Source organism: Anopheles maculipalpis, chromosome 3RL (assembly GCF_943734695.1).
Source record: "Anopheles maculipalpis chromosome 3RL, idAnoMacuDA_375_x, whole genome shotgun sequence".
NCBI lineage: Eukaryota > Metazoa > Arthropoda > Insecta > Diptera > Culicidae > Anopheles > Anopheles maculipalpis.
This window is the reverse complement of record NC_064872.1, coordinates 9,022,820-9,046,124: the sequence shown is the minus strand read 5'-3', so window position 1 is coordinate 9,046,124 and position 23,305 is coordinate 9,022,820. Positions and strand designations below refer to the sequence as shown.

Here is a 23,305-nt window from a genome sequence, read left to right as displayed (position 1 = left end):
TTGTTGAAAAATTCTTTATTATACAAACAATGTCACTTGCCGTGTTATTTTTTCCGTTTATTACAATAATAATAATATTTAGAATATGACCAATAAAAGAAAACGTAATGAGTCAATAAATCAATAATAATAATAGCTCATACACCCTAGCCGCAGTACGGTTAAACACTTTTCTCGTCCACTGTTCGATTAACGTTTCGATCCTAGTTAGGTACACGTCCATATTGAATAGAGCAATGACGTACTCGATCTTTTTCGCTTTTTTACGATTAATAACTATACACATCTTGCTTTTCCAAGTCAGGAACACTTCGCTCCAAGAAAACAACTTGGATCCATTCGTTGCGTTCGTTCGGTTCGGTGATACTATTTGCATGCGTTCAGCTGTAAGTTTTTTACTTATTTTGTAATATAGTTTTGTTTTTTTGCTTTGCTTTGTTTTTACATTGAAAGGGTCCAAGATTAAGTATTATATATCGCTTGCAGATCTGAACATGCCACAAGCTTCTACCTCAACTTGTTAATGTAAGCTTCAAATTGGAATAGTACGTCAGGTTTACTTTCGTTTTGCTTTTGTTTTTACAATCCCTATTCCAACAGCTCAGATTCATCACATTTGTACAGCTTTAAAATTAAGAAGCAATTTATCCCAATGAATTGTGTATTTTTGTTAAAAGTTTTATTTTAAATTTTCTCTTCCTGTTGTCAAAAGAAAAAAAACGAATCAGAAATCCTTTTTTTGCTGCAAAAAGAGCTTTTACTTTGTGAACTCCTTTCAGCTTCAATTTCCATTTCGCAGTTGAACAGAGTACAAAAATGGAAGGAAAAAATTAACTTTTTGATTTAATGCACTGCCATGAGTTGGCCAGAAGTTACTTGGGGAAGCTTTTGTTTTTTGTTTCCGTTTTCAGAGCTCACCGTGTACGAATTGAGCAACTTTTCTGAACCAAAAAAAAAAAAAAACCCCAGCAGGAATGATGGACAGTAGAAATTGAATCAATCCAATCCCGATCGTACAAAGACGAAATATGGCAGCAGCAGTTTAGTGTTCTTGAGTTACCTTTTTTTTGCGTTTTTTTTGCGCTCTGACCAACAAACTGGCAAAAGAACAGCTCACCGAGTCCACCTACGGTTTTCCGATCGATCGATATCACACACAGCTTTCCGGCACACGGTTTGTCATTAGGAAGTCTTCAATTCCTTTCAGGTTGATTTCCGCCTCGGAGATCTCCTCGTCACGGTACGAGCTGCTCGAGATTATGGACTGGTGATGGTGGTGGTTGGTCTGATGATGGTAAAACCGATCCGAGCCCTTATCCTTGCTCACCTTGTCCTGCTCGCCGTGTCCCTCCTGCGGCGAATGTGCAACGGTGTGCTGCTGCTTGATGGCAAATGCGGAACCGGACGAGTTAATCGGAATCAGCTCCTCCTGGTGTATGTCTGTCAGTCGAGGATACTGGCGGGCATACGGAAATTAAACGAAACAGAACACAGAAAGCAAGGGCATGAGTGTGTGGGAAACCCCGAGCTCCTGTCAAGCAGATATCGTAGCCCGCGGCGAGCCTTGACAGTTTTCCCCGGTAAAGCTCCGGTAACCCTAACCTCAACAAAAGGAGAAAGTTGGAAGCTCAACAGCTCGTACGCTTACCGGTATCAGATCAGGATCCTGCTCGTCGTCAATAGTTTCTACCTTGGTTTTCGTTTTGATGCTGCTGCCGACGTTGTTCATCCATTTGGTGGTTTTCGTGGGTTTGTCCTTCTGGAATTGAAGGTACAGAGAAACAAATACAAAACGTTTTCATTTCAAACTTCTGCTCAGTATTCCAAACTGACAGATAAGGAAAGGACCCGCACCTTCGATATGTCGACCAGCAGAAGCGTATTTTTTGACTCCTCCGTGTATCGCTTTTCTTTATTAATATTTTGTTTAAGTCTTTTCGATTTCAGATAAATTCTAACGATGATGATGACGATGATCAGTACGATGGTTAGGAACAGCCCGATCAGAATCGGTGTCAGAAGCGTGGACTTGGGGTCTTGGGTCGGTGCGGGATCTTCTAACGCGGCCGGCAAGAAAAGATCGGCTATGAAGATACGCGGACTGTGTCCTTTCTGGTTGATCGAGTAGACGTACAGCTTGAGTGAGTCCGGTGAGCGATGGCCACCTGGAGGGAGCTGCTGGCGAAGTTGGTCGAAGGATGTGATGCTGAAGATGGGTTCCTCGGTGTTGGTAAGATTGATGCTGAGAAGAAAATTCGAATGTACCGAGATTTTTGGAGATTTTTTGGAGAGGTCCTTACCTGTGTCCCGGATATCGGCTTGATAACATTTCTAGCACAAACGATTGCTTCAATCCACCATCATAACCCTGGTGGCAGTTAACCTCGAACGAGTTGGTAAAGTTACGCCATGAACAGTTGATAACCGAGGTGGGCAAACCTGTGACGAAATGATCCAAATGTGATGTAGTATGTGAGCAGTAAAGAATTATCATGCAATTTGCATGATGAGAATAACATAAATTTATCGTAATTCTTTTGACTAGCTGTCGTGCACCTGTTTTCTTTTTACATTTTTTCCGTAGCTACAAAATGAGGCCAATCAAGTTCGTATCGAGTCGTTAGTTATCACAAAACAGAAGAACAAAACATACAAACGGGCACCCAAACACACGCTGCAATTTTCCTTCATTATTCATGAGATGCAAACTGGTGCTGCCGTTGAGGAGTACATACATAAAGTCACAAACACACAGACCCAAACACACAATTGAACAAAAGAATGGGAACCACGCAAACAACCGTGGCAAACCGAGAAATAAGTGCTTGCATCCGTACCGGCGGCAATCAGGTGGAAAATGCACGGTTCCGCCATTGTGCCGATCTCGTTCGTGCCCCAGCAGGACAGTGTACCGTAGTCCTGCTCGCTGGCCGGCGTGTAGTGCAGCTGGCTCGTTGAACCGTTGCTGGAAAATCGATGCTGCTCGATTTCCAGCACCTCTTCCGAGTTTTCGAACCGCCAGTAAAACTTGCTAATGAGAGAGAGTGAGAGGAATAATGGAGGAGCAAATGACAATAGTGTGTGAAGAGAGGGGCGCGGGTAAGGGAACGGAAGGAACTCATTCCTTCTTTCCATTTCTTATCCTTACCTTGCCAGTGGGTGCGTGATTATATCGCAACTAACGGTGATTGTTTCGTCCAGCGAAACACCGATGCTTATAATCTTGTCCGTAGCGCAGAGAGGAACATCTTTCGGGAGGGAGGGATGCGGTAAAAGGAAATGCAAAATTACCATTAATTGTAACTCATTGTTCATGCCGAAGAAAACAATACTCCATTAAATTCAAATCTTTATACAAAGGAAAACAATGGAAAAATTATAACAAGGAAAAGTGCATTTGATACGAACTTAAAACGCATGAACGGAAGATAGCGTCACAATCTGATTAAAGATTATTGAAATGACATAATAAACAAAAGACAACCATAAAGTGATTAAAAAAAAATAATACAAATCGTCAAACCCTATGCGAACTAAATAAAAAAGTATCATCGACAGAGAAGATTCAATCGAAAATATTTCCCAAAAATGATACGTAAAATGGCAGAAATTAATAACATAAAAAAGGACTAAATCTGTTTAAAAAACGCCAGGAAATTTTTATTTTTTTTATATCTATTCAAGAAACTCCATTATGTGCACATTTTAGTCCTTGGCTTTGAACACCTTGAATAACCCATTTGAAGTAAAGCACAATCACATAGTGTGATAAATTATCGTTTTACCTTTGAAATCAAATTTGAAAAACAGTTAAAATATTTAGAAACTTGGAAAGGAGAAAAAACTTTTGTAATATTTAATGAATGGTATACTAATGAAAAGAAAATTCAATTCAAATAAAAACATTGTTAAAAATAAACGAAAAAATAAGCAATGAATAAGACACAAAATGGAAGTAACAAAAAGACGAACAAATGATATCAGCATCGCACAAGCACATATCCAAACCTCTTAATTAACCAACTTACATTTGATGTTGAGCACGATCTCATTGCTGAGCGTTTCACCCTCGGAGTTGAGTGCCCCGCACTGGTACGAACCGCTCGAGTACCGCGTCACCTTCTGTATGACCAGACTCTGGTTCGAGCGTACAATTTTCGTCGATGACGAGTTCTGAGGTAGTTGCACTCCCTGGCGATGAAATTGATTAAACAGAAACGTTTCCTCGTAAAACCAGCCTCATGATTGGGGAGTAGTTGAGAGGGGTTCATCTAGATCAGATCCACATCGAACCAACTCGAAGCGAGCAAGGATTGGTTATTGGGGATTGGAACTATATTGAAGCAAATTAGTCAACTTTGAAAATGGTTTTCGGTAAATGCAATACACTTCGGTAGCGAGTCTAATTGAGAGTTTGCTGGCACTCGGGAAACCCCCATTGTGGGGGTTATGAGTTGTGGGAGGGGCTGGAGGAAACACCAACCCCATCTCGGATACAAATCACCCTTTCGAAGGGTTTGTGGTTATTGACAGAAGGCGAATCATTTCTGTGTACCAGACCGAGCTGTATTTTCGCCGACTCAATTTATGCAAATTTGATGTAATTGAGGTTGTAGCGCAATGGGACCGAACGGTCGGCTTTTGGGACGGAGCGTTTTGTTTCTTGGAATATTTGGGGAGTTTTCTTTTGCAACGAGCAACAACGATGATGATGTTGATTGTGATGGCATGATGGTGGATCGCATCGAGCGAAACACATGTACCGGAATTCATCGAATATCTGGAAAGGAATTTTGCTTCCAAGCATGACGCGCTATTGTACTGGCCAAAGCTAAATGATGTGGCGTACGTGATCGAACCGAATAATGACCATAATTCCAAGGGAACACTGCATCTTCTTCTCGTATTTTTTTTTTTGTTATCTCATGGTTGGTAATGTCACAGCGTTTGGAGAAAATTGAAATGGAAGCAATTGCGACAAGGAATGCAACGTTTGTGATCAAACATAGGGTTGCACTATACGCGGAACGCTGGGATGCCCACGTACGACGAGAGCGGGGCCGGGGATCGCCGGCAGTACTTACATTGTGTAACCAGGTTAACCTTCGCCAAGACGGATTGGATTGTATCTTGCACTCGAAGTAGATGTCGTCACCTTCCTTGATGTCGTCCATGGCAAGCGTAGAACCAAGCTGCAGTACAACCACCGGTGGATCTGAGCAGGGTTCAACAAAGAAATAGACACACACGCACACACTCTCCAATCAGACAACAGTCGAACAAGCGATGTCTTTAGGCCGGCTCCATATACTCACAGTGTACGCTGATGTTTTGGAAGTGTTCTAGGAACAGGCCGGCTACCTTCGGATTCTGGGCCCGGCAGCCCAAAAGCCGCCCATCGTCCTCGACCGTTGGCACGAACGTTAGCACCGAGTAGGTGGTGTTGCGGATCGAGTGCTCCTTGACGCGCTTGAGCGTCTTCTTGCCCTTGGTCCACTGGATGACCGCATTCGGACGCGCCCCAGTTGACTGACAGACGATCTGGTACTCTTTGTGGGCGGCAAGCGATTCCGTTGCGTTCAAAATGCTCACCACCAACGGTTTTACTAGCGAGCGGGGTGGTAGAGAATGGAAAACATTTTGCGGTTAGTAGAGTTTTTAGGTGCTGGCAAGTTATGGACCTGCAAAGCGTTTGCTCGTATGTGTTTGTGTGTGTGTACGTTTGTGCCGTTGGTTGCGATAAGCAAGGATTCGAGCCATTTTGTTTGCGAAGGCACAAAACGGATGTTTAATTTTCTGTATCGGTGGATGATTGCGGAATAGGGAACTGCTTCGTTCAGCATGCGTATAACACGAATGTTGTGGTGATTTAAATATTTATTTTTGCTGTACAACCTTCGTAAAAACAGATAAGACTGGTGAGTTGTAACTACTAGATAAGTCAAGTAAATTTTCAAAAGGTTGGAAAAGATACTTGATCTTTAAAGGAGTATTATCACTTGGTTGTGCGTCAAAACTTGATTTTGTTAGAGTTTAAAAGTTAAGTTGAAGGGTCAATGTTAAATATACCTTTAAGTTTTCGTTATTTTTAATTCAATCTTAGTTGAATATTTTGAGAAGACAAAAATGTCATGAATATTGGATGAATACAGATATAATTTTGATTTATTTTAAGGAATCTTTTCCGACTCAAACTTTTTCTGATTTTTGTAATTAGATTCCTTATGTGCTCATGACGTTTTGTATATTTTAAAATTGTTATACTTATTATACAAAGAAGCAATTTTCAAAATTCATGAGCCACAGATGATGTAACAAACATCAAGTAATAAAACCATTACGCTGTATGGGAAAATTCAATTTTAACTTAAAGAATGTATTCTTTGGGGAATATTCAAGCAAATTGCATCCAAAACGGCAAATGACATTGAAATTTCCCTTATGTTCCCTTCTTCAAGAGAACCCATGTTTCGTACGACATTCAATCATGCGAGCAAAATTGCACAAAATGTGATAGCAGCTTCCGTTTCCTTAGCACTTCTCCATCCGGATAGCATTTCGCTACGTCTTCTTGTCCATTAATGGCCGATGGTTGGTTGCAAACACTTACGGTACATATCGAGCACAAACTTGCTCGTGCGGGGCTGCATCAGCTTCGTGTTGGACGCCTGGCAGGTGAAGACCGAGTGCAGATGGTGCCGCTGGACGGATGTCCAGAGCAGACGATTTTCGATAATGTTTCCGGTGTTCTGCTCGATCTGATTATCCACCAGATTATCGTTGATGAACCAGAGCACATCGGGCTGCGGTCTGCCTGAAGCCGACCGAACGAAGTGGAAAGGTGGAAAAGAGAGGAAAGAAACACAGCTTGAAGCAAACATTGTACGGGAAAAGGATAAAAGAACAGAGAAAATAGTTCTTCTGTTCTGATACTAAAATTTGTATAGCAGATGGAGAAGACGAAGAAATCAATTAAAATCAAACAGTGTTGAAGGAGCATTAATGAAGATGGAAATTGAAGCGGCTCTTGTCTTTGCTGAATGTGTTTATATTTGGATTTTAAAATTTTAAGTAATGCGCTTCTTCGTTTTTACACAAGCAAAACATTTCCAGGTTTGTTTAAAAAAAAAGCTTCTTCTAAAAACTTTTCCTCGCTTCCTAAAAAGAACTCAACGCGCAGAAGAACGCGCATGAGAAAATCGAAATTCTTTATACGTCAGCACCCGTTTTCCCCTTTAGTAAACCCGAGAATTTTTTTCCTTGCTTTGCTTCTGCTTCGCTTCTTTCTGCAACATCGCTCCTCGCTTTACTATTCAATCAATGTTGAATTTGTATGCAAATCCATTGCACCGTTTAAATTCACATTTCCTTTGCTGCACAGACCATACACCGCTCGGATGAGCCATCGCTTCAGTCGGTATTATCCGTTCGGAAAGATGCAAAGGTTTGCCTTTCAATAGAATTATAAAATCGTTAGCTGGGGCTTTTGCGTACGTGGGTATGTCGGTGGGAGGTAGTATTTCCATCCATACAAACCCAGCGTTTCTTTCGCTTGAACTATTACGACTTTAGAATACGGGTTTTCATAAAGGTGTATGCAGCGAAAGTTTTTCCGACCAAAAAGATTTGCTACATTTTAAGTCATTTAAAGTTATGATATGTCGGTGTGATCCTGTGAGTCGTTTGAGCCTTTTTTGCTGTTCCATATGTGTGAGTAATACCAGAAAAAAAGGTGGAACTATTCGTTCACATTTAGAAAACCTATTTCACTCAAAAACCCTGCATCAAAACTAGATTGACACACTGGCAAACTGGAAATGTGTATGCTTTTTAGCTTTTCCGTTACTAGTGAACTTATTTCCATCCATTCAAATGGCATCAAGGAGAATTCTCCCCCTTACGAGGGGCTCGACCCACTCCCAGTCAGTATAGCACCATTTTTCTCACCATTGCACTGCTGGGGCTGAAATAATAGTCCAAGCATTGGGCGAGTCAGAGAGAAAAAAAAACCGCTTGCCAGACCGTGAAACATCTGCAGTCGACTTTAAACTTTTAAGTACGCTCGAATGACTGCTGCAAAACCCACGTCGCTTCAGGGGCTCGCCGGTGCCAGATCAACTTTTCGTTTCACTGTTCGCTGTGATTTTTTTTCCTTCTCTCTGTTGTTTGTTCACAATTTTTATGTTTGAGTTTTTGAAGGGTGAACTAAAGCAGAAGGGGGAAAAACAGCCAGAGAGAATAAGCCAGATTTGCTTTTCCGAGGGTAGTTTTATTTTGCCATTTTACTATTTGGCATCCTATCTATGTCCTATCACGCGGTTTTTCAACAGTCAATTAAAGTTATTCGTTTGTTTTTGCTTCAGTAGGATGTGCGTTGTATGCTCGGGAGAAATTGTTATTAATTTCATATGTTTCTGTATGCATTATCTTTTAAAATGATAGATATATGATGTGAGTCAAAATAGTTATTGTATCTCAAACAAGATTTGATTGAATATTTAAGGGTTTAACAAGTATAAGATCAATTCACTTCTTTATCTTAAATCAGTGAGTATAATTAAGAATTTATTCCATCAACTTCTACCAAAGCAATACAAATAGTCCATATTAAAAGAATAAATCTTACGAAAAATCGTTGGAAAATAAAAGAATTTATATTGTTTTTATATAGCTGGATACTGAAAAAATATAAACAAAGTACTGATAGAGCGGAAAGTTATAAATAAATCCAAACAGTGTAATATAACCTATGATAAGTGGACCATAAATATGGAGTGCTGTGTATAAAATAAATGTTCATCATAATGAAACAATGTAATATTCATGTGCGAAACTTGGCACACCTTACATAAAATAAAGTCTTTTAGTTCTTTTCAAGAGAGATAGTAAATTAACATAAATTACCTCCAACCACCCGGCACGTCAGCAGTATATCATCTCCTTCCTCCTTTGGTCCTATTATTGTACTATTTATGACACGTCCCCAGCGATCTAGAACTACGGGTTGCGATGGCGGAACTGTTACCACGTTTAATGTCCCCCGAAAAAAGAGAGAAGAAAGCAATAAAAAAGGCGACGATATAAGAGACAGTGAAAATGTGTGATGGTGAGATGCATACAGCTTTCCAGTAGCGTGGAAAGGTAGCTTAGTAAATGCTCATACTCAAAACACTAGTCTACTTACTAATCACGGTGAGATTGAAGCGGAAGCTTTGCGTTTGGCTGTTCTGGAAGTCCACCCGGCAACGGTAAATTCCCTGATCGTGACGTTTAATTTCCTGGCAGGGTGAGAAGGAAAAGTATCGTTTCACAACAATTGGACTCTGGTTTCTGGTTATGTTTACACAACAAAGTGTAAAGGACAAAAACAGGCAAAACAAAAACTCACGTTCAATTCCAAATATGCTGGATCACTTTCGATCACGTAACGGGCACGTGGACCAAACACCTGCGGCGCGGACCAATGTTGAGCATCGTTGAGCGATTTCCCTCGCACATCGAGACTGTAATAAGGGTAGGATAGAAAAGAAACATGGCCAAGAGTTAAGTAAGAAGCAGAAAAAAAAGGTCAAAATACTATATTCCGTAGCACAAGCACAGCACAGCTCTCATATTTTAGCTTCGTTAAACAAGTTTATCTCCATTTAAGATTTTCATCACTCCTAGACGATAATTACCTTCAAACGAGAATTTTCTCAGCTCCATTCCTGCTTTTTATTCCCTTTTCTCTCTCTTTATCTCTCAACTAATAACGTGTGCCCTTTTCAACGACCATGACGCTTTTCCACTAGTTTTACGACCTCAATATCGTTTGTTTTGATATGGGGTGAGCCAATAGCATTTGTGCGCGTAACGTTTTCACAGAGGGAAGCAGCAGCAGTAGCGTTTTACAAAGCTACCAAAACGAACAGGAGAAAAAGCAATGGCCACAAAATCTAGATATCTAAAAGCTGGCCTTTGGCTGGGCGCCACGGAAAAGCTGGGAGTATTCCGTTTCATCGCCGTACCGTCGGTATGTCGTTTAATAGAGATTCGCTCTATTCCATACGGATGTATGTGCGTGTATGTGTGTGGGTGTTTTTTCATGAAGCGACAAAGATTTACCCCAAATGCCAAACAATGAACGAGTTTGGGCAAATCTCTCGTTTCCAGCCCGATGTCCTGATTCTGCTGCTGCCGCCCAGGATGTGTCCCATGATAAACCCGGTGATGGCTTCGGAACAATGAAATAATCCGTACCAGTTGATAGAGAAAAATATTCTCTTGTCTCGATTGCAGCACTTTATGCCATCCACTCCCACAAACAGCCAAGGAAACCCCCCCTGGACATTCCACGCTTCCCCGATGTATTGTCACACAGTAATCTCCGCTCGGTAAGTGACCCAGAACTACTACGGTGAGTGTCAGTAATGGGTTGTGCTGACCGACACCAACCCACCGGGAGAGTTTTTTTTTCTTCCTCCACATTTGTGCCATTTACCCCTATCCTGAAGCTAACGGAAGGGCTATTACAAGGAATGGTGGTGGAAAATGACAGGAGAGGCAATCACTTCTATTCCAGTCACCAACAACCAGCTCCAGCTGGATGTGTTTTGTTATCTAGAGGATGGTTTTCGATTCGCTTTTCGTTCCCTCGCAGCGCAGGAAATCCGAGCGGGAAATTGTCCGTCCAAGTGATTTTATATAAATTGTTATCTTTTTTATTGTCATTTCCGTTTTTTTTCCTCGGTGCAGTTTTGTAATCTGGGTGAGCGAAGAATGGCTTTGGAAGGGAAATAATGTTTGAGAGTGAGTTAAAGCGTTAATCGCCAATTTGGTGTAGTAGATAAAGCTAACATAAAGCTTTTTCCAATAGAGAAATAATCTCCAAATTTGCTTTTGTTTCTGAAATATTGAAAAATGAATTTAATGAATCATGTTGCCCAACATGACATCTTCTTGTGAGGCTCTTGTAACGATTTGTAGTCGATTTGCTAGTTGAGATGCATTACAAATAGCATATTGCAGTATGGTTTAAAGCCATCAATTTTCCATCTTACTGCCGTTTGCATTCAAGTGAACACACACACACATACACACACAAAATGTCATGTAACTTGAAGCTGAAGAAGTCACATACGAAATCTCAAAAGTAAAATCAAGAATACATATTTTCCATCTTAAGGGATGTGCATCCTTGGCCATGGCTGCATTTGGCTCTGCATTGCGCTGTGCATCGGGCGTTCATCCAGAAAACGAGGGCAAAACCGAAACCCATGCTCCCAAGGGAATATTTATGTTCCATGGAAACGCCTCATCCATACTCCTGAAGCACTTGCCTGCCTGGAAGGATGATATCGGGTTAAGCTCGATATTTTTCTATTCCGGTCCATCCTTACGTCCATGAACCTTTAGGATAAAAAAGCAAACGTAAAAAAAGCGGGATTTTTGGAGGAACACTACCGCGAACACTTCCGTTGCACTCAGTCAAAGCTCGGTTTTATATTTCATGAAGTGTAAAATGAGGTTCGCTCGCCGCATAATAAAAGCGAAAACATAAAACCTCTCGAGCTGAGTTGCTGCTGCCTGTGAAGGATTAGTGAAGGCTGCTGCACGTGAAGGCCAATTTCTCGATTGATTTTTTCTCCCCCCTTGCAGGGAACGAGTCACAGGGTAGGGGAACTGGCAGTGTCAGGTGGACTGGCTGTTCTTTGAAAGGGTCTGACATGCTGCCGAGGAAACAAAGTAAGCTGCCGGATATGGGAGAAATATTTTTCCGACCCGTAGCAACAAAGTAAGCAAGCTTCTGCAGAGCGGACTTTGATCGATGCAAGTGCAATGCAGTGAAACATGACCACGGGTTTTCCTGTGTTTCCTGGATGGAAGTGACCAGTTTTCCTGCGATATTGAACTGCACGAAGTGGAACTTAAATGGCAGGATTAAACTGTGAGTACTGGGAAAGGATATCACTTACCTGTACAAAGGGATGCCAGCGTTGTCGCGAAACCACAGCACCATATTGATTTTGTCACGGTTCGATGCTAGAAGCGGACAGTAAAGGGTGGCCTGCTGGTCCTCGATTGCTTCCACGTCGGTTGTTTTAACTGTTGGGGTTGCGTTGTGGTTATGAGAAGAAAAATTGTTGGATGAGAAAGGTAGTTAGTAAGGTTTTATTTATACAAATAAACATTTTTTTCTAGTTGGAAGTAATATTAAGAAGCGATCCTATGGTAGAGGCGACAGTGGCACCAGTTTACATCCATGCAGCTGGGACTCAAAACGCATCCGGACCATTGATCCGTGGACTTGTAAAGGACTGATGTGTACAATTAAGTCAAGGGAAGCCAAAAATGAAAGTTTGGTTTGTTGATGCTCATTAATGGTTGAACAGTTTTGAAACGGAAGACATTGTTGACAAGAACCTCATTTCAGTTCTCAGGTTTTTCCCTAAATAGGACGTTAGATAAACTAAAAAAAAGAAGGATTGTTTGTCTTTGAGTTCCTTAAACTGATAAGACCATAGAGGGATACACCATAAAACCATAACGGACTACACAGCTTCATACTTTAAAGACGAGCAGTTTTAAACGGTAAGGATACAAACTCATCATTTTAATGTATGCAAGGCCAGAGAATATTTTATGGAACCAAGGCTCTAATGCTGATGTTATGTCAGGATGTAATGTTTGGTTAGTTATTAAGAAATTGGAGCTATGGTTGAAATCTAGCATCTTTTCATTGTTCGTTACTAGACTGTATCTATTCGACTGTGGTAAGCAAGCTTGATGTACACCTTCAGGAGAGTTTAATCCTCCATGACTTCACCGAATCAGAGACAGAGATCTGAAGGCAAAATTATTATAAACTCACTTAATATGCTCCTCCTCTTCTAACTAAAAATATCTCCTTAAGATTTCGCGTTCCAGAGATTCCGCGTTTGAACGCAAATATGCATCACCATGTGTTTATGTAAGGCCGACTTTATATGCATTAAAATTTATACGACACGATAAACCAGTTTTAAGCTGGCTCCGAACCAATTCGCCAACAATTCAAGCCCGTTTTGCCTCCGAGCTAAATAAGTACACGAGATGGTAGCTCTACAGCAACACACAACCTCAGAACTAACATTGCTCTGCCTTAAAGCGAACAGGAAAAAAAAGAAGTTCGTTGTGTTTAAGGCGGGACTTAATGGGCCCTCGCGGAATTTCGTTTGGTTGTTATTGCTGTCCCGATGTTTTTCTTTTTCGTCTTTTTCGCTTATTTGAAAGACGTTTACTGCGCTCAAAGCTTCGAAAAGAAATATACATCTTTACGGGTGGATTGACTTTACGTAGCAGCAGCAAACAGTCAGCAATAATCTTCCCACCAGGTTTACACGGTCGTCAAGTTTTCGTGTTTGATTTTGGTATGGTTATGTTGTTGCCTTTTTCCTTTTCCCTTCTTCTACTTTCCAAAAACCGTGTAGGTTTGTTGAGAAGGTTTGAGGGCGGATGCAAATATCGAAATATAGAAATATCAGCCATTTTATAGCCACGGTTTAATGTTGGAGGATAAAAAAGGTCACTGGACAAGGGAGGAGGAATCTTTTATTTTATGGGACGCTCATTGGCTTCCCAGCGTGACAGTCAGCTCGCACCAAATCCCTAAATGGGTGTTCGAGCATGATTTTTCAATTTAATAGACTCGTCAGAGAGAAAGTTGTTGTTTTATAGCACTTCAACGTTTACTTACCGAATCGAAGGTGATGTAAAATTTTATGTGACATGTCACATTGCTGGAAGCAAATGGAGCATGGAATTGTTTAAAATATGCAGGTTTAATTTTGTCTTATAATTGCTTTGCTAAATGGCTGCAAGCGTTTTAACTTTGCCAGGAAGTCCAGGGGACCGACAATTGAAACTCCATTCATTTATAGCTAAATTTCTATTTCCTTTCTTCCCGTTTGGCAGACAGGCTAACTGTCACAAACAGTAGCTTTCTGCTTTGGTGAAATGCAATTTAATTTGCTCCCATTATTATTATTATCCACATCGTCCCTCGCCACCAAATTGTTGCAATTGTTCGTTTAATTTGTAGATCGTGAGCAGCAAACTACGGGGCGAGAAACTCGATTCCCAGTATGGTAGATGGTGATGCCTTCCAGCGGTTTGCTGAAGCAGAAGACAGACCTTCGGCTTCGGTTACCTTTCAGCCCACCCAAAGTACGTGGAGAGGTTTTAATTTAATTTTTTCGACAAATTCTTCCACGGCCGCATCCTGCGGCAATCGGCTAAGAATGTTGCGAGTCGGCACTGCCAAGGCCACCAAGTTTCGCGCATGAAGTCATGAAACTTGAAATTTGTTTGGGTGATCGCCGCTTCAACCTCGGGCCCCGTCATTTGCAAAACTGTGGCTTAAAAGTTGCGCGCAACCGGTCGCGGTCGTGGTTCGATTCGTTAGATGTGGGTTTTAGGGAGCAGACTGAAGACTTGCAGATTTGAGGCGAACGACAGAAGAAACAATGAATAATTCGTGCCGTTAACTGTACAGCATCTACGCAAAACCGCGAATCCCATCACCATGGCTGTACCGTTTGCCGAACGGAGAATGAATATTTGAACGCTTGATTTTATTGATGTAAAAAGGAGTTTCGTTTGCTTATCCATCAAACGTTTTTGTTTTAATTAAATACCTTTTTACATCAAACAAAAACACTTCATACGTGATTAAGACAGTGGATATGAAGGCAAGCACGGTAACATGTAATGATTTTGATTACAAAAGAAACCACCTGAAAAGTGAAGAAAAGTGTACAAAACTTCCATTACTTTCTTTCGGAAAGATCACGATGATGGATGAACGGTATTACAGCAGACGTTTACAGTTGAAATTAAAATTCTCATCGCAGGGCTGCGTACCTTTTTGCTGCGGGTTTTCGAGCATTACATCAAAGTGCCTGGGTCGGTTGTGTAATCGACAATTAGCAAAGGAACAATTTAATTAAACCTGATCAGCGTTGTTTGACTGTTGTTTGATGTTTACCGATGAAACTTCTTCAAAAGAGTACGTGCGAGAGCACGTGGCTAGCTAATCCGACACATGTGGGTTAAGACTGTTTTTCTTGTGAAGAGAATGGATGATTTTATTCATGATTTTGGAAAGAAATTTTAGAACAAGACTTGTTCTATTGATTTTTAAATGTTCTAAATGCTAGATTTTTTGTTTTTAAATTAAAAATCGAATTATCTTTTGTTTGGTTTCATCAGCGAAACTATTGTACCCCACTGAATAAAATGAAATGAAACAATTAAAATTAATTTGTCGAGCAAACTACACGAACCATCAGTCTGGCAAAATTAACACGCTGTATAAAGATTACGCTAAATCTCAACGACAAGTGGCACTGGAGATACAAAACAATGCCGAACCGAGGATAGTTAACTCGGTGCACAAAAAAGGACATCAACAAAAAGGACACTTTATCATCAGAGCCCTTTGATGTATGGCAACCCATAAAAGCTCTACGTGTACACGAGTCTGTGAAAAGTCTGTTAAGCAAATGTGTTTTTTTTTCCCCATGACTCAATTTCTCCCCGAGTGGGGCACGTAGAGCAGAAGACGTAGCAAAAATGTTGTTTGGTTGTAATTACACCGCTCCGTACTGTTCTTTTTTTTTCTTTGAGTCAGTTGTGAAGGATTTCTCGCCCGGGTTGGAAATGGATTGAAACATTGTGCAAAGGATAACAACACATAGAGACACAGGAGAAGATGTGCAAAAAAAAAAAAGGTGGATGGAATCCTCATCCAACGTTAGTCGAGGATGTTCCGGTAAGGGGGAGGAGGCGACTTTATTAGATTGAAGTTCATTACCATGGTTGCTAATTCTTATTAAATCATTTTTCTCGTTCACAACTCATTTCTGCAGCTGTGCAGAGCAGTACGGCGTACTTGGTATGCCGCGGTATGGCACGGTCGTAACGTTGAGTTTGTAACTGAACGCGTAAGCGTGAAATTGTTTCCTCTTCGGAATAGCGAAGAGCACGGGAGCAATGCGCACGTAAGCATGGAAGTCATTTGTGAATGATTGCGTCGAGTGCTGATTGTTCTTTTGCATTTACGTAATGAGTAATGAAAATTTTGAAAAGTATCTTGTAAAACATTGCATTGAGATACTTCATAGAAGGGCTTTCGAACGTTTGTGGAAGTTTCAAACATACAACTTTGCATAAATCAGACATGTTAGATGTAGTGAAAATTTTACAATATTTTGGTAGTTTAACTGAAATTGATTTAATTAAAATTTGAACAAAATTACAAAGGTTTGTTGTCCTTTCCAATATTTATGTACGTACAGTGATCATTATCTACGTCATTGAATTTGAATTGCGAAGAATAAAGCAAACCCAATTTCATCTTCTTAGAGTTGGTATGAAAGATAATACTTAAAAAGCATTAATTTTGAAAGTTCTTTAAGCGGGAATCCTCGCAGATAATCTACTATAATTCGTTCTTGATTACATAGACAGTACAAGTTTGAGGCTCTTCTATTGATGTATAGAAGCATAAAAGCTTCGAAATCATGCAACACATTATCTATCTGAGATTAGAAGTCAATACAGATGATGAGATACATAAAAAAGGACTCACTGCTACAATATCTGTCCTGGTGAAGCTGAGACTATGTCCAAGTTTAAACGCAAGCTTCAAAAGCATGTCTCAGGAGAGGATATTCAAAAATATCTTTACCTCCGTGTGTGGTAAAGGACAATTAAGGAGACGCTACAATAAAGAGCTTTAAGAAGCGTACGATGATCTCACCATGGTGCTAAAAACTCGACTATCCAGGCTCCGGAAGACTAGTCATGTCTTGAGAGTGACACCGAATTTCCCGGCGTGTAAAGTTTTTGTAATTTTGCAATGGGAAGCAGAGAGCACTTGACTTATAGTTATATTAAGGCCGTTGAAGTGGTTTATTGAATACAATAAAATGTTTTATCTAAGGTCACTATAATTTTTACAATTAAAATGGTTAACTCTAAGAAGACTTCTCTTTTTCGTTAATAAGAACGTAAATAATGGCAAAAGAGGTTCCAAATATAAAAAGACAACTTAATGCCACCAGTCCATGGGAGATTAAAAAAAAAACTTGTAGCAGAATTACCAACATTTGTGTGAAATACCACAAATTGTAAGTACTTTATGTAACAACATCTCTTAAGTTGAAGGTTAACTAACAACAGTCATTGCAATATCAACGAACATTTTAAGTGAATCATAAAATATTTGATTCCCAGGACAAAAAGAACAACGAGGGTAAGTAATGACAAACACTGTCTTTAAACTTGTTACCATATTTTTGCTACTCAAGCAGAAAAGTGAGCCTGATAAAGATACTGAGATAGCTTGCCGTGAACCATCAGCTTCAAGTGAGCTACTCTTCAGTCATTAGTGTTATCTTGTTCCATCTTTTTCCAACTTGTCCGCACTGACCCACAGACACACTGTTATCCTTCCGCTGCATCACTGAAATGACCATTATGAAATCACAATTACTTACCAAAGTTTTCCTTCTCATTGCGTGGATGCGACCGTACCGACCCGGCAAGCGAACACAGATGCAGCAGCAGCAGAAACAGCACAAAAGCAAACGATAAAAAACGATACCCACGAGGATGGTGGGGTGAGAAAAATTCACCCGTCGCCGGTAACTGCAACCGGAACAGGGGGCTTCCGGTTCGGGCCGTGCCGTCGTTGTCGTTGTCGTTGACTATTGGTACCGTTGCAGGATGTTGCTGAACATCGCGCGCCGGTCGATTAATGCTCATTGTTGGCGCGCTCGGTCATGTTTGATTTCGTCCTGCAGTCGGTTCAGCATACATTTCGTGAGCTTTGTTGACGAAACGGGATTCGGTGGTGCTGAGGCTGTGTGTGCGCTTTGCTTTTAGTGCCGTTCCCAGCGAAGGAACGAAGGTTAAGATGCATTTTATTACCGTATTCTATAAACTGGGGTGGCTTGAGCCGGGGAGCCTTTTTTTATTGAACACTATCTACGTGTAGTCAAACTTCAGCTAGACACGATCACTGAACTTTGTTTCGATGACGATTGCCACTATCTCACTAATACACTTGCGTTGTGTTTTCTAAGCACATTTCACACATGATTTTTAATTACATTAATTGCACTGGATTTTCACATTAAGCACTCTAAAAACAAATAAGGAAATAGATTAAATAAATAACACCAACGCACAATAGACCACAGAGAAACAATATGGTGGTGGATTTAATCAAATACAATATTCAACACTGACAACAAAGCCTCGGCGTTTCGCTATAAACTTTTTTCATGCTTTATTTTTTCCACTTCACTCATGTCGGCCAAACATTTTTCCAGCTGGTTGAGCTTCTGCGGAACACGAGCCGCGTGTGCCGGGTTGAGTCAACCCACGTGTTTGTTTTGGTTACCGAGTTTTACTCTAGAGCGTTCCAGAGCCACACCAGTCGTCCACTCACAGCACACATTCCAAGAAAACACATTGTCGAAATGTAACTGCCACCGCCACGAGGAAAATTACACACAGACTGTTTTCTTGGAATTTGATGAATATTTTATTTCGTCCCATTTCGTCGTCGCCAATGCAAACGTTTTGCCTTTTGCTCCAAAGCGATGATGCTGATGTTGCTGCAATGAGAAAGGAAAAACATGTGGGAAAAACATTAATTTCATTACCAGTGTAGCGTGACAGTGAAGCCGGGCGGGTGGCACGGTTTGATGAAGCAGAGTGCAATTTGTTGACATTTTTTAAAGTATCTACGTTCAAAATTCAATTGAAACATTAAAAATAAATTGATTAAAAGTAAAAATCAAAATAAGAAATGGTTCTACGAATCTACAATAAATGAAACAATTTGTTTCAAAAATCCATGCTATTTATTTGCCTTTTTTGCAACAGCATCAATTGAAAAAGCCATTTAGGCTTCCGCACGAACTCAAAGTAACACCTAGATCCCAGCCCAACCCGAGGTCCCCGAGTCGAGAGTATGTTTATGCAAATGTAATCAGCAGCAAACATTACGCGCTAATGGCGCCCAACACTCAGATTCCGGCTGGAAATTATAATCGACTAATCGAACGCAATTTTCGAGAGCCGATTGAGAATGGTGTGTTTGAAGATGAGGCAAAAGAATATTGTCGGATGAGAGGTTCGAGAAGAAGAGTTCTGGGTGTTGATTGAGAGGGTGTTATTCCTTGTGATGAATGTTAGAAGCTTCGAAAAAGGATAAGACTGTTCTTATTGAGTCCTTAAACATGTCGTCTTCGAACAAAGATTGTTTCTTTACCTCACCAAAGCTTCCAACAAAGCTCCCAACGCAACCTCCTCACATTTTGTGTTGACACTTTCCACCCAACGTATTCAATATTGCTTTTATTATATTATTATTTTATCTCTCCCCTCGGTAAAGACCTCTGCAAGTAAACTGCCTCAACAATTCCGTCCAACCTGTGCTTTTTGGGCCTTTTGCTGCTACAAGATATCATTCGCAGTTCGTCGTTCGTCGTCGTCTCTAACGATTCTGTAATCACACACAAAAAGCAAGACAAGGCTAAGGACAACGACGAGTGTACGAGGACCGAAGTGGTTCCGAGTGCATCATACTTCATGAAGGAAAGGTGGTCCTTATTTCCTTCCAGCTATTACGTTGAGTTATGCCCTCCCGTTGCCAAAAGGAGTTGTTAGCGACCAGACGAAAACAGAAGCAAAACTGGAAGGAAATAAGAACAACGAACGCAAGAAGTTGTTTTTGCATCGCTTCCACCGCAGGTTGTTATTCTTTTCCGTTCCGTAGTCCGCAATGGAAAGGAGCTCGTTCTGCGGGGATACGAGACAAAGATAAACAGCAAGTAATACGGGAAAGCATGTTGAAGAAATATTTATATTCGTAACAATATTCATGCACTTTTCTAAGGGGATGGAAGGAATACCGAAGAGGCAGGTTCACTCTTTAAAAAAATGGATTTGTAGCGAAAGAGCTGGAAAAGCGCGAAATGGAAATGAACTTTACTGCAACATGATAAGTGGACACTGTAGCGAATTTTTTAAATTTTCCATTGCAATCAACCTTATCTCAATGAATCTAGCCTCAAATACTTCCTGCCGGTTATTTAAACTATCATCAGGGACTTTTCATTATGACACCAGCTGAATTGACACCTGCTGAATGATTCAATGCCAACCGATGTCATCTGGTGTCATCAGCCCTTCAGCACACCGACCAGGCCTTCCAACAACTGCGCCTATCGTGATCGAGCCACACACAGCCTACACTCTATTTTTAATACCCTTCAGTGAATACAAAACCCATCCTTGGGGATTCCCTTCCTTGTACTGTGAAGGCTCATTCATGCGAGATTTTACGCAAATAACCACCTCCGTGCAGAGAGGCACATACCAACACTGTCAGCGGAGACAAATTGAACCGAGCTACCTGTCGTTGCGTCAATGAAACTCATTCAGTGTATGCACTTTATCGCACTTGCTGTGTCTTGCTGTGTGGTTGGGCGTCATTTTTCTGAGGATGCTTCTTGCTCGTTCTCTTTTTTATTGGATGGATTTTCTGGAGCACTACTCTTCATGGAGCACTCCTTTCGCGACGCCCCAGCTTCCATATCGTAAGGATGTATTCATTCGATCAACTGCTTTGTAAACACGTTCGTTAACAACACACAGAGAGTAGGTGTCCGTGGGCGATTGCAAGTCTCTATGCACTGCTGGGGTTGGCAAAAATGACATCAAGGGGGATGGAGGTGTTGGATATTACTTTTGGAGATGAGGAGCAGTGGGTTGGAAGAGCAACACGAACACCATGTGCACTATTTGTTGAACGAAGGCATTACATGGAGGCTCAGTTTAGTTTGCATTCCGTCAAAGTGATGGCTTCCTCGTATCACACACTCGATAGACACTATCTTGTCTGCATACTTCGACATGCCATGGAGGGAGCTTTACATGGAAAATGAAATATGAACAGATCCTCAAGAAAGTGTAGCTTTCGATGTGCTTCAATATTTCTCTTCGTTCCGTTGCACGTGAGCCCAATGAATAAAGAGCCCGAGTCATCGCCAAGAAGAGCCTTAAGGTCTTGGGATGAGCATCGCAAAGACGGCAGATTTAGGATTTCCTTCCTGAGGCTTGTCATGGTTGTTGTTGTTGTGTGATGAATATCGTGGAAAATGTACAAGTGAGCTACAAACAAAGAGACCGACATGGTTTGTGTTGGTGTGTCATGAAGAGCACTGGTGTGACTGGAGTGACGAGAAGATGAATGCGATTCTGTTTGTGCTGCACCTGGTGGCCAGTAAATAATATCTCGGGGATAGTTTTTCTTCATTATTGTTCAATAGTTTTCATGGTTTTTAACCTTAATGTAGTGAAGTTTATTTCAATTTTCCTTTTAAAGCGTGACATCTGAACTTTCTTCCAACTCCCATTTATTCCTCTCTCCAAATGCCGTCAAATCAAACAGAAACAACAACGCGAAAACAATCGCTGATGATGATAAGTCATTAGCATAAAAATGTATCATAAAGATATAATGGGAATGTAATCTTGCTTTACGATTATCTAATGACTTTTCATGTCCTTTCGGCCGGCAAAGCCTTGAAACCGGTCGGTCTGTCGAATCATGCCGAAGGAGCATTAGCATGAGTCGGCTGTTCGGGACTTGCGGGATATTGATTGTGTTTCGTGTTTGTGCTGTGTTTGTTCGAACGTTTCAACAACGCTTTGTTGGTCTCTTTTTGTGTGTGCTTTTCTCTCTCATTTCCCCAAGTCAATGCATTTGCCATTGTGTGAAAAGAAATGTTTCATTTGATGAGCCATCATACACAATCTTCGTTCACCTTTTCGTTGAGGTAAAAAACGACTCAACACACACACACACATACCTTAAGCATCAGTTGTTGATGAAAGCCATTCAGCTGACCACAATGATGCAGAGACTTTAAAGGGCAGAAAAAAGCACATCACCACCACAATCACAACTTTGGTGCTCCAATGACTCTTGCAGATGGGTGGTGAAACAACCGCCACAAATCCCCAGACAAACAAAACCCAGCGACAACACCTGGCGCCCGACGTTTGCCCTCGGTTGTTGGGTCAGAGGAACGGAGAACGTTTTGTCACCGCAGCTCCTTCGCTCTTCCTTGGTGGATGTAATTCGGTGGGTCCGAAAATAAATCACAAACACGCAACCTGAATTATTAGCGTGCTGCGTTTTTCGATCATTCGTTTGCAGCATTTCCTTCGCCCTCTCTCGCACCTGCTCTCTCGCTGGGGTGAATAATGTTCAACCCCACTCGTGGCAAAACATTTTCCACCGATTTAGTTTTTCACCTGTTCTCTCACGGCATTTGACTTTCGGTCGGCTCGAAACTTTTCATCGCTCAACTAATGGAACATAACAACTGGTGTAATTTGCATAACTGCTGGATTGTTACACTTGCTTTGCCACAGTTTATTATGAAACCGGTTTGAGGTTGGAGTATGAATTATGATGTTCATATTACGGAACTTGGAAACACTCGCTCAGTTGGCAATCAATATTGCATAAAGAAAAATTACATACTGCCAACTGGAACGTAGTTGATGTATTTTAAATTCGTTTCTTGACTGAGAAAATCTTAAACACAAAATGGGTTTATTTCTATAGAATGGTTTGGATTGGAGTCCGAATGATTTGTTTTTGTTAGAAAGATTAATCACTAGTACGATAATAAGGAGCTACAAGTACACAAAACCGGTTGCTCTATTTTGACCGGAAGGAAAATATTTGGAAAGTTTTCATATGAAACTCTCACGCTAGCTTTATTCACAAGAGTATCCCTGGGCAAGTTAAGCCCAAAGTAAAATGCACCGTGACTATATGAAGACCCTTATCGTTGGATCTTGATTTATTGTCCAAATGCAGAAATGCTTCCTGCAGCTTAGTAGAATCCATTAGTCGTATGTTAAGTGGAGCAAAATTGGCGCATGAAATATAGTTGGTGTGCATTTACCTAAAATTAAATTGTCTAGTTGAGCTTTTAAGGTGAGTCATTTTAATACAGTTTTACGTCTGAAACCAATCCACTAACACATATTTTCACAGAAGGGTTTGTAAATCCTTTAACATGAGCTTTAAATCTGAAGAAATTATATTTATCAGATAAATAATAACATGAGCAATCAATTCATGACGTATTGCTAATGAAGGAAATAGCCCTTCGACTAATTTTCTTCATACTGGTGGTTACACAATACTGGAGATCACAAATCAGAAAATTATTGAAAGCTTCGTTGCAGT

At 40.8% G+C, this 23,305-nt stretch overlaps 3 protein-coding genes across 4 annotated transcripts in view; 1 reads left to right on the top strand and 2 right to left on the bottom strand.

Moving 5' to 3' along the window:
* The window catches only part of LOC126565322 (40S ribosomal protein S5), a 326,252-nt gene that overhangs the window by 131,172 nt on the left and 171,775 nt on the right, over positions 1 to 23,305 (top strand). The window lies entirely within an intron of this gene.
* Positions 1,147 to 17,872, bottom strand: LOC126564050 (uncharacterized). Its single transcript, XM_050220958.1, has 15 exons — positions 17,520 to 17,872; positions 11,955 to 12,084; positions 9,389 to 9,503; positions 9,185 to 9,278; positions 8,905 to 9,018; positions 6,611 to 6,814; positions 5,316 to 5,606; positions 5,085 to 5,215; positions 4,029 to 4,191; positions 3,149 to 3,248; positions 2,838 to 3,031; positions 2,301 to 2,439; positions 1,855 to 2,242; positions 1,649 to 1,759; positions 1,147 to 1,456 (listed from the first exon to the last, which is right to left on the bottom strand). The coding sequence occupies exons 1-15, from the start codon at positions 17,785 to 17,787 to the stop codon at positions 1,151 to 1,153; spliced, it is 2,748 nt and encodes a 915-aa protein (XP_050076915.1). The 5' UTR covers positions 17,788 to 17,872; the 3' UTR covers positions 1,147 to 1,150.
* Positions 22,931 to 23,305, bottom strand: part of LOC126565035 (dolichyl-phosphate beta-glucosyltransferase) — a 159,300-nt gene continuing 158,925 nt past the window's right edge. The window contains exon 4 of the mRNA XM_050222175.1: positions 22,931 to 22,945. The gene's annotated coding sequence lies outside the window, so the exon portion shown is untranslated. The remainder of the gene's footprint in view (positions 22,946 to 23,305) is intronic.